Raw genomic sequence first — 10,000 nt, forward strand, 5'->3', positions numbered from 1 at the left:
ATGGCGCCTCCAAACTAAACTCTACAAATTTGAGTAATATATTTTGCCGAATAACTCAAGTACGGAATATCGCACAGCCTTGACACTTGAAACCGTTGTTTATTTATTTCTCTTCTATAACATTTCCATTTCTTGACTCAATTTCTTAAATGGTAAGCGATTTATGTTTTCACTTGCGCGACGTGCATTCCATACATAACGAATGAACATTTGAATGTATAATGCATAATTTTATCAAATATGAAAAATTATAATAAAAAGCTCACTGCTTTTCAAAAATGCAAGTGACACGTTAAATGTAACAGGCATTTCTCTATTTTATGAAATGACGAGGACGACTGGACAACAATAGTTTCCAGCGGGGGCTTGCAGCGCTACTAGTAAGCGGAAGCAAGCGAAAGAGAAGAACCTATTTGTTTTCCGTCGTAATTTATATAGTAAGCCAGGTAAGTAGACTACTTAATTATTTGACTAAGGCTAAACGTGACTGATATTTTAGGTGTGTATCTGCCCGTTCATGGGGTGTCTGTCTTGAAGAAATTGGCGATCATATTCATTTGAAAACAGGAAAATGAACGCAAATAGAAGTTTAAAATTTTAAACTTTATCTTAAATATAAAACTGAAAGCAGTCATTGCAATCATTATTGCAGCAGCTAATATGCAAATGAATATGCAGACCTCTCAGTTACCTTCTCATTGGGAAATTCTGACAGAGACGATCAAAATGATTTCAGCAGTAAGGATTTGCTGATGGTAAGTTGACAAGTTGTTTTGCGCCAATTATTAGTGTGGTTTATTGATCACGAGCAAGCTTGATAATCATTCAGTGGTAACGTTCACATATTGACTAACGTGAATTTTTCGGATAGAGGGCATATGGCGGGTAGGGGGGGGGGGGGGGAAGAGGGTTGCGCTCTCGCCGGGGCCATTTTGATTTCTATTGTTTCAAATAGCTATTATGGGGGATGACCGGGGGGCAAATAAATATGACTTTGCACCCTGAGCATCGCATAATGTCTTTCGAAACAAAAATCAAAATGACCGCCATATCTGCAAAAGGTCTATTTCTTCGGCCCCCTCTTTCTGGAATTTCTGGATCCCCCCATGTTAAAGGTTTGAAATTGATGTCAAATATTTAGCTCTTTTCCACCAAGTAACTTCTTTTAACAAACTTACCTGTACTACGTCCTTGCATCAGAACAGCGACCCAAGCGACCAAAGCGATACTTACATGTGCAATAATATCACATATATCTACTACATAGTCGGGCTCCACCTAAAGAAATGACACAAGGGACGTAAAGTAACTTTATTCCTTTACCTGAGAAAGTTAAAAATCAACGATTTGTTTGCCATGGACAACAAGTCGGGTTCAAAACAAACGTAAGCAGTGTTGAAATGATTTTGCAGACATTTCCTGTTAGGACAAGGACAAGTGTGATCACCAATGACACAACTGCTACTAAAAACAACTGGCCCCAAATGTTCAAACAAAGGATAGCGTCACCCGCCGGATAAGTCTCTATCCAGTGCCACAGAAGTCATAGCGAAACCAATTGCGCTATCCAATGGATAGTGATTTATCATGTGGATAGCGTTATCCACCTTTTGAACTGTGGCGTGGTGTATAATCAAATGATGGTATTTTTTTGTGCGTTTGTCCTCTCATGGTCATTTTTTTTTTCAGTTTGATGACGGGAATTAGTTCAAAGGCACGCAAACCTTGGTGGATAAAAAGGAACCAAAATACTAGGCTGAAAACGTGCGTATGCAGAATGAGTCAATTGCTTCAAAGGCCCTCGTTTTTTGAAAATCTGAAGAACCCCAGCATCAAGTTATAAAGTTATATTCACCAACAAAAAACTCGTTAGTGGACAAGAAAAGAGATTGACAGATTGACTGCACATCAAAATTGATATGGAACGTTCCAACAATCATTGGTTATAAAAAGTAATCATACGAAGTCTTAGTCTAATACAACTGGAATTCTCACCTGAAACCTGTGCCATCCAATCCCTCTGGACCGTTTCTCTAGAAGGAAGGACAAAAAATCAAATAACTTAATTTCTTGTCAAATTGATTTAAAACAAATGGAACGATTTACTTTGGCCATATTTGCTTCAGCATCGTGGAGAACAGACATAAACGCCCGGACAAATCTAGGTTCAACTTTTTGAGACAATCTATGGCATTTCCAACCATTGCCTTACCGTAATAAGCTGGTATTCGTATTCGTATTCCTCCTGCCCATATCAACATAATGATATAAAGCTCTCGCCATGCTCTTCCTTGGAAAAACCTTTCCAACCAACCTGACAGTAAACGAAGGGGTAATTGAAAATAAAAACAACGATTTTGAGTCGTGCATGATTTCTAGTGTTTCATTCAGTCACTTTGTTTGGGTTTATGGAGAAGGAGTATTGTGACGATTTAAATGTGAAAGCATTTATTTTTCTTTTTTTTCGCTTTAATATTATTATTACTATTATTATTATTATTATTATTATTATTGTTATTATTATCATCATTATCATTATCAAGAAAAGCCAGTGAGGTCATTTAGCCCAAATATAATTACCATATTATGCCAAAGTGGTATGGCTTTGCTAGTGGCAAAATACTTCATTTATAATAGACCTTTTTGCAGATACGGCGGCCATTTTGATTTCTATTGTTTCGAAAGACATTATGGGATGCTCAGGGGGCAAATTAATATGTATTTGCCCCCTGGGTACCCATAATAGTTATTCGAACCAATAGAAATCAAAAAGGCCGCCGTATCGGTAAAAAGGTCTTCTCGCTGTTTAAGATACAACTTCGAGAAAACATAATGACTGAAAGATACATTGCAATAAAATGCTTTATTTTAAAAGATTTACTTACTTTACGTCAAATGTAGAGTCACAGTTTCAAAATTTCTAATCAGTAGCGCCTAGCATTAATTCATTTCGTTTTCTTTTGTAGACCTCAAAGTGCTGCAGTTTTCTTTTTGTATGGAATCTACTTTACTCTATGTTTATTATATTGTCAGTGTTTTTTTATAAATAAAAAATTTAAATTAAAAAAAAAAGAACAAAAACAAGTGTTGCTAATTAGTAGACGACAAAAAAGTTAAATTAACGAAGCAAAAAATTACCAAACCCCTAGAGGGGCCCTTAAACAATGTTAATCATAATAAGCTCCCCGGTCAGGGCCTTTGAGTTCACCTAACACCTAAAGGCCTAACGAAACCCAAGAAAAGGGCCTTAGAACGATTGATCACGTAGGAACGTACACTATGGAAAAGGAAACTAATTATAAGAAATTCTGTTTTTTGAATGAAATTCCTTCCTTTTATTTAAGTCGTGGGGTGCTTATGAGCACTCCAATAAGCCTCTTTTGTAATTAAAAGCCTATCGATTTCTTCAGAGTTGTAAGGGGCCTGAACCTGATCGATGTATTGAAATGAAAAATCGTCTAGGGTATGTGCTGGGATTTTGTTAAAATGCACTGCTACTTCACAAGTTGTTTTGTTTGTAAGCATAGCATACTTGTGATTACGAAACCTAATTTTTAAATCAGTGGTGGTAGATCCTACATATTGCAAGCGACATTTCTTGCAAGAGGTCAAATAAATAACGTTTTGAGAATCATAAGAAAGTCTGGAATGAATGGTGTATTTTTTTCCGTCTGAAAACTAGGAAAAGATTTAGATTCCACAAAGAAATTCTTACAAAGGTCGCATCTCTTTCTATCGCATTTAAAACAACCATTGTTGTGGTGATCCGTTCGTCCCTCTACGACGGTTTTCAAGGGGGGTGGTGCTAGCAATTCTTAAAGGTTTTTTGACCGACGGAAGTCTGGTATGACAGCGCCTCGAGGGAAAAGTTCTTTTAATTTAGGGTGAGATTGTAAAATAAACAAATGCTTTCTAATTATGTTACCAACATCGGGTAAATTTGGATTGAATGTAATGACAAACGGAAATAGTTTCTACGCTTCTTTTCCACGAGTTACAAGTAAATCATTTCTAGAAATGGCGGAGGCTTTGGAGAATTGATCATTAACTAATTTAGAAGGATAGCCTTGATAAAGAAGGTACCCTTTGTACTCAGCTGTTCTCTTGGCAAGCACAATAACCCTAACCCTAACCCAAAACATGCTTGGGATGGCAGCTAGAAGGTGGAAGATATAAATGACTGTCTGTAGGTTTGGAATAGACGTCTTTCCTAATAAACCCTTCGATAAGATATAAAGTAAGATCTAATACATGGAGCTCACGCTCAGAATAAACTAACTCAAATTTAATAGTAGGATAGAGAGAATTAATGTAATCCGTAAATTGATGTAAAGCAGGAAGGCCTTGCCTCCAAAGATCAAAAACATCGTCACAATATCGCCACCACAGGGACGGCTTTATCTGACCGGAAAATTTAGCTTTGAGATCGATTTCGCCCATGGCAAGATCGGCATAACTGCAGGCATTCTTTGGACCCATAGCTGTGCCATGAATTTGAAGAAAGAAATTATTCTTAAAACCAGAATGGTTGCTTTTCAAACAGATTTTCACAGCTTCTAAAATACAAGTAGTGGATGGAAATTTATTTTCTCTGGCATTCAAAGCCTTCCTTACCGCAGTGAGACCAAGTATATACATATATATGTATATGTATATGTATATATGGAAGAAAAAAACAAATAAACTACAAGCTCATCCCTACAAACCTGTTTCGTGCTCGCCCACTCATCAATCCCCTGATGAGTGGGCGACCACGAAACAGGCTTGTAGGGATGAACTTGTAGTTTATTTGTTTTTTTCTTCCATATATACTTCGCTCTACTTCTATGTATTGAGCACCGTTTTACGAAAATCAAGTTTCACACTTTATGTATATGTATATGTATATGTATATGTATATGCATAAGTGTATACACCGGTTTTCAAAAACGTTGCAATTTCAAAGTATATATGATACATATATGCCGTCTGTTTTCTCATCAGAAAGGTGTTGACAGAATAAACAATAGGGGGCCATTTTAAACAAAAACACACAATCCGTGTCACAAAGAAGATGCAATTAAATAAATTTCTGACAGTTCACATCAAACCCTTTTCGAAAGAACCTTGACCGTAAATAATGAAGCACAAAAGAGTCAACAAGCTTTCATTCAAATAATTCTTCGTGCATTGTCACATTTCCAATTATTTTTTTACCTTTGCAGAGTTGAGTACAAAATAAATGTAAATTGCTAGACAACTAAGATGCAAATTCAGTAAACAGTGTGATGCATTCAAGGCGTTCGATTCCTTCAATGTTTGTTACATCCATAAAAAAATTGCCATTTGATTTCGGTGTTGTATATAATACCAAGTTAGTAAAATATTAGAAACAAAGCTCACTGGATATCCAATGGCGAAAAATGAAATTGTTGTCGAAGACCATTACTCGTCGCTTTAAAGATTCCAGATATTTATTTTTCACCGCCTGTCTTGTTCATCCAATTGACGTTCCATTCTTGAGCTCCATGAGGGTATATTTTGTTGAAAGAACCACTAAAACGCCATTCGCGGTACAATGACTTTCGACGCCATTGCAGGTTAATTAGAAAATCAAACTTCAACTTACAGGTAAGTCTCGTTTAATTTTCTAATGCTACCGCGTTACCATGCTGAGAGATCCCATGAGATTTTGAAGCTGACACGCACATTAAGAAAAAAGCACAAATCAATAAAGCAGACAGTTTTATTACAGTGGCAATAAAGTTCATCGTAAGGATCTACTTAACAGATAACACAGCGTTTGCAAAGCTGGAAGCCGTAACTATCGGCTTGTTGTAGTATTTCGCAAAACAACATTCTGATGACCAACCAGCTGTCTTCAGAATGTCATCTAAATTAATAGAAGCTCTATGTGCAGCTGACACTGACGCTGCTCTAGTGCTATGTGGTGAAAACTTAGAAAAATCTAAACCGGCCTGTGCCATAACTTGGCGCACCCAACGAGTCAGAGTATCTCTACTCACTTCTTTAAAAGGTTTCACATAGCTAATGAACAGCTTACACTGGTTTCCCCTAAGAGACTTGGTTCTCTTTAGATACTCCTTACAGGTTGTGCCAAAGTCACGATTTCTTTCTCTTTGCAGAGCTCGGCATTCCAGTCAGTTAACACGTCGTTCGAAACTGTTTTAGAAACTTCGGAGATGTTCCGACCTTTCCCCTCATCCGGCCTCTCTGAATCCATGTTGAAGTGGACGAATGAAGGTATTTCACGAAGAATATTTACGGACAAACTGTCAGGTAAACTGCACTGTTCGGCGACAAGCATTGCACTGTTTGGCGCATGCGCTTGCTATCTCATGGGATCTCTCCGCATGGTAACGAGGTAGAATTAAATGTTCTCCTGTGTGCACCAGAGAAATCTATGCATTAACCTAACAAAATAGGCACAGAAGACCCTATGCACAAAGACGCCACTAAGCAGGGGAGTGACAGGCAAGACATTTCATGACACGGAAAAAAAAGTAAAAATAAGGAGAAATGAAACGCAGATTCCGACTCGGTTTGGCAACCCATTAAAAAAAATACATATCTGACTGATTTTTGAAAAAGGTGGCTGCTTAGATTTTTGCTTGAAAACAGGCATAGCCTGTTTTCAAGCCACTGGGGCAGTCTTAGACGCAAGGGGGGCTGAGTCAAGACATGCCTGTATAAAATCTAGAGGCTCTAAGTTACGATCTAGTTGTTAGTTTGCACTTATAAGAGCAAACCAAAGTTAGTTTTTTGTCACACTGCTTGGAAGAAATCCAACGCCTACAACTTTGAAACGACCCAGAACCAATCTCTTATGTATAGGACTTATGATTAGTGCTCGTCAGAAAATATCTTAGCTTGACTCTTCAGGTGCCACGAGGGTCCCCCATGCAAGGACCAGTAAAATACAGTCGGCCGTTAGACATAAGTGAAATCTAGAAGTGGCACTGTCGAGGCTGGGGTGAAGTTTGATCCTAGCTGGAATCATGGCTGCGAAAAGCAAGAACTTTGTTCTGCATCTGAAGGTGCTATGTTACAGCATTAACAGGTAGCTACTTGTAAACCAGTGAAATATATATATAAGGTATTACTCTAGCTGACACCAACCAGAATTGAGACGGTCTATCAAACACTTTGACAGGCTCGTGATGGATACGAAATCTGGAAAAATAAAAAGTAAAAAATGCTCATCATTTATAGTGCTTGGTCGATAAAAACGTTATTTACAGTGGAGCTTACAAGTTGCAGTAAAATACCGTAAGCTCTCCGGATACGGTGAGGAAAAACCTGAGCAAACTGCCTCGCGATGCGGTTTGCTTGGTCGTTTCCTCACGTGCGCGGAAAAGTTTTCATAAGAAATTCGCTTCTCGAGGCAAATTCCTCACTGTGTGCGGACATCCTGAGAATCGAGCTAAGTTTGGTCAATCAAGCATCCAATAAAAATACATGGCATTCTCCCGTGAAAGTGTCGGAGGAAGAACCTCCGACACTACTGAAGTCGCATGAGAATGTCATGTACTTTTATTGCATGCTTGATTGACCTAGCTCATCTCCATTCACACGACGACCGCACGTAGTGAGGAATTTCCCTTGCAAGGCCAAAAATATCCAACATGTTTGATTTCATCCCTACGGCTTCGCCTGGAAAGTTCCTCACCAAATTCTCCCCGCACACGTGAGGAAAAGGCTGAACAAAATGCCTTGTGCGGCAGTTTGCTCAGCTCTTTCGTCACCGTATGTGGCGGGGCTGCACTCTAGCTCACACTCACCAATGATAGCATTAGCACGCAACGTACTTACTACAACAACAACAACAACAACAACAACAACGAAAATAGTTTACTAGTTTATTAGCCTAAGTTTGTTTTTTTTTTCAATACTTTATTAGCCTGGGTTTGCTCTTGACTAAGTTCAGATATTCTTTGGGATCGACTTCAGTCCCTCCGGAACGGTCCTCAAAGCTTCGCAGAATTCGTCACTGTGGACGCCATATTTGATCACTACAGCCGGTTTGCGTTAACGAAACAGTTGTGAACTTGAAACCATGCGTGAGTGCCAAAACAAGTTTACTAACTCGTTTTACTGGTTCAAATTTAATTTATTCCTCCGTGGCGCAGTGGTTCCTGTCTTCGGAAGGGAAGGAGAAGGGTATTAACACATGTGTGATCAAAAGAAACGGAAAAAAAAAAAATTTTTTGTGTCTTTTGACTGAAAATGAATCATTTGGTGGCACATGACTGAACGACGATAGACGCAAAGGATAACATGGGATACTAAGGATTCAATGTAGATTCCTATTGTTCAGAAGTCAAGTCCTCTACTTGTGCTTCAGCTACAGTAACTATACCACGAAGTAATGTGCATCTTATTAACCGGTTTGGAACATTGATATCCTTTGAATGACTTTTACTACTTTTGTGGTAGTATTACTCCAGCTGATACTGTGTTGAGAGAACCAACCAGAATAGAGATCCGTGGAGTTTTCCCAACAATCTGACAGGTTCCTGGTTAGATTTGAATCTGCAAACGTAAGTAGTAAAACAATAGGGAGTTTAAGCAAAGAAGTCGGCTACGGCAAAGACAACGCCACAAAGCAAGAATATTGTTGGACGGTCAAGGAGAAATAATCGTGCTCAGTGCACGTGCAACACAAAATTTCCGTGCTTTTCTTAGCCGTACTCCCGCACAAAACAACGTGAAATCACTAAATTTTGTGTTGTGACGAACGCGAGTATATAACATTTCACCATTCATTTTCTATTTTCACTTTTTAATTAAAACCGTTTGTACCCGTCCAGTTACAGGATACTTCACCCGTTTCGGGTATCCAGTCATCTCGCCACCACCACCATCTCGTCATCTTGCCGTACTCCCGCACAAAACAACGTGAAATCACTAAATTATGTGTTGTGACGAACGCGAGTATATAACAATTCACCATTCATTTTCTATTTTCACTTTTTAATTAAAACCGTTTGTACCCGTCCAGTTACAGGATACTTCACCCGTTTCGGGTATCCAGTCATCTCGCCACCAGGAACTCTCGTTACCACAGAACTCGCCGCCAATATGCAATCAAAGTCGCTTAAATTTACTACTTTATCCTCATTCGGTGGCTGGGCAATGGTTTTTCTGATCTAAATACACTGTCTACTGGCTTCATTGAAAGGGTGAACGGAAATCTGTCAAGTACCTCCTGCATGTTAATTAAGCTTGGTCAGCACATAACAGCAAGCGACCAAAGAAGCAGCATCGTTAAAAACGTGTCAAGAATATTTTGTGAACATGAGAGGAAAATTAACACCTTTCATTCGATGAAAAAACAAAAGAGATCTAATGCACCGGTGCCATATTATTTAAATAGCGTTGCTTCGTTTCACATTCTGTTGATTGCGGGTGATGTGGAAGTAAACCCGGGACGGAATTCCATCAAAACAAACCTAAACTCAAGGAACGCCGATCACTTCACTCTTCCGCAGCAGTTTGCCCAGAATGTGGAAAACCTGTTCGTCGAAATCAAAGGCGTATCTTATGTTGTGTTTGTAAAGATCTCACACATCTTCTCTGCACTGGAATTACTATTCCAAAGAACCGAGACAGTGGTAAACAAATGGACTGGACTTGTCCAAGGTGTTTGATAACAGTTTTGCCGTTCCACTGCACGAGCACGCTAGATATGTCTTGTAAGTCATCAGTGTCGGATAATGAAAGTGTCTCAAACGAGATTCTGGTCACCCTGAAAGAAAAGTCGGCTCAGCTAAAGATCATGCATCTCAATACACAATCTATGGTTTCCACCTTTAACGAATTTCAATTGGTGATAAACAAATATCCTTTTGATGTTATCACACTAAGTGAAACGTGGCTGAAAAATAATCCTGAGCTACTCGAATATGTTGAAATCCCGAGCTACCAGATGGAATATCGTAATCGTGAAAACATGAAAGGCGGAGGCGTCGGCATGTATATCCGTGAGAATATTAAATTT

The 10,000-nt window shown here is 38.8% G+C and overlaps 1 protein-coding gene across 5 annotated transcripts in view; it reads right to left on the minus strand.

The window, feature by feature from the left end:
• Positions 1–10,000, minus strand: part of LOC137992564 (uncharacterized) — a 40,510-nt gene that overhangs the window by 11,956 nt on the left and 18,554 nt on the right. For 4 of the 5 annotated variants that reach the window (XM_068837949.1, XM_068837947.1, XM_068837946.1 and 1 more), the window contains 5 exons: positions 8,473–8,532; positions 7,120–7,173; positions 2,213–2,314; positions 1,996–2,033; positions 1,179–1,278 (listed from right to left, as the gene is read on the minus strand). In XM_068837949.1, the coding sequence (XP_068694050.1) occupies positions 1,179–1,278; positions 1,996–2,033; positions 2,213–2,314; positions 7,120–7,173; positions 8,473–8,532 (354 nt within the window). The remainder of the gene's footprint in view (positions 1–1,178; positions 1,279–1,995; positions 2,034–2,212; positions 2,315–7,119; positions 7,174–8,472; positions 8,533–10,000) is intronic. The other variant, XM_068837948.1, reaches the window with a different exon arrangement.

The sequence above is a fragment of the Montipora foliosa genome, chromosome 2, assembly GCF_036669935.1.
Source record: "Montipora foliosa isolate CH-2021 chromosome 2, ASM3666993v2, whole genome shotgun sequence".
NCBI classification, from domain to species: Eukaryota; Metazoa; Cnidaria; class Anthozoa; order Scleractinia; family Acroporidae; genus Montipora; species Montipora foliosa.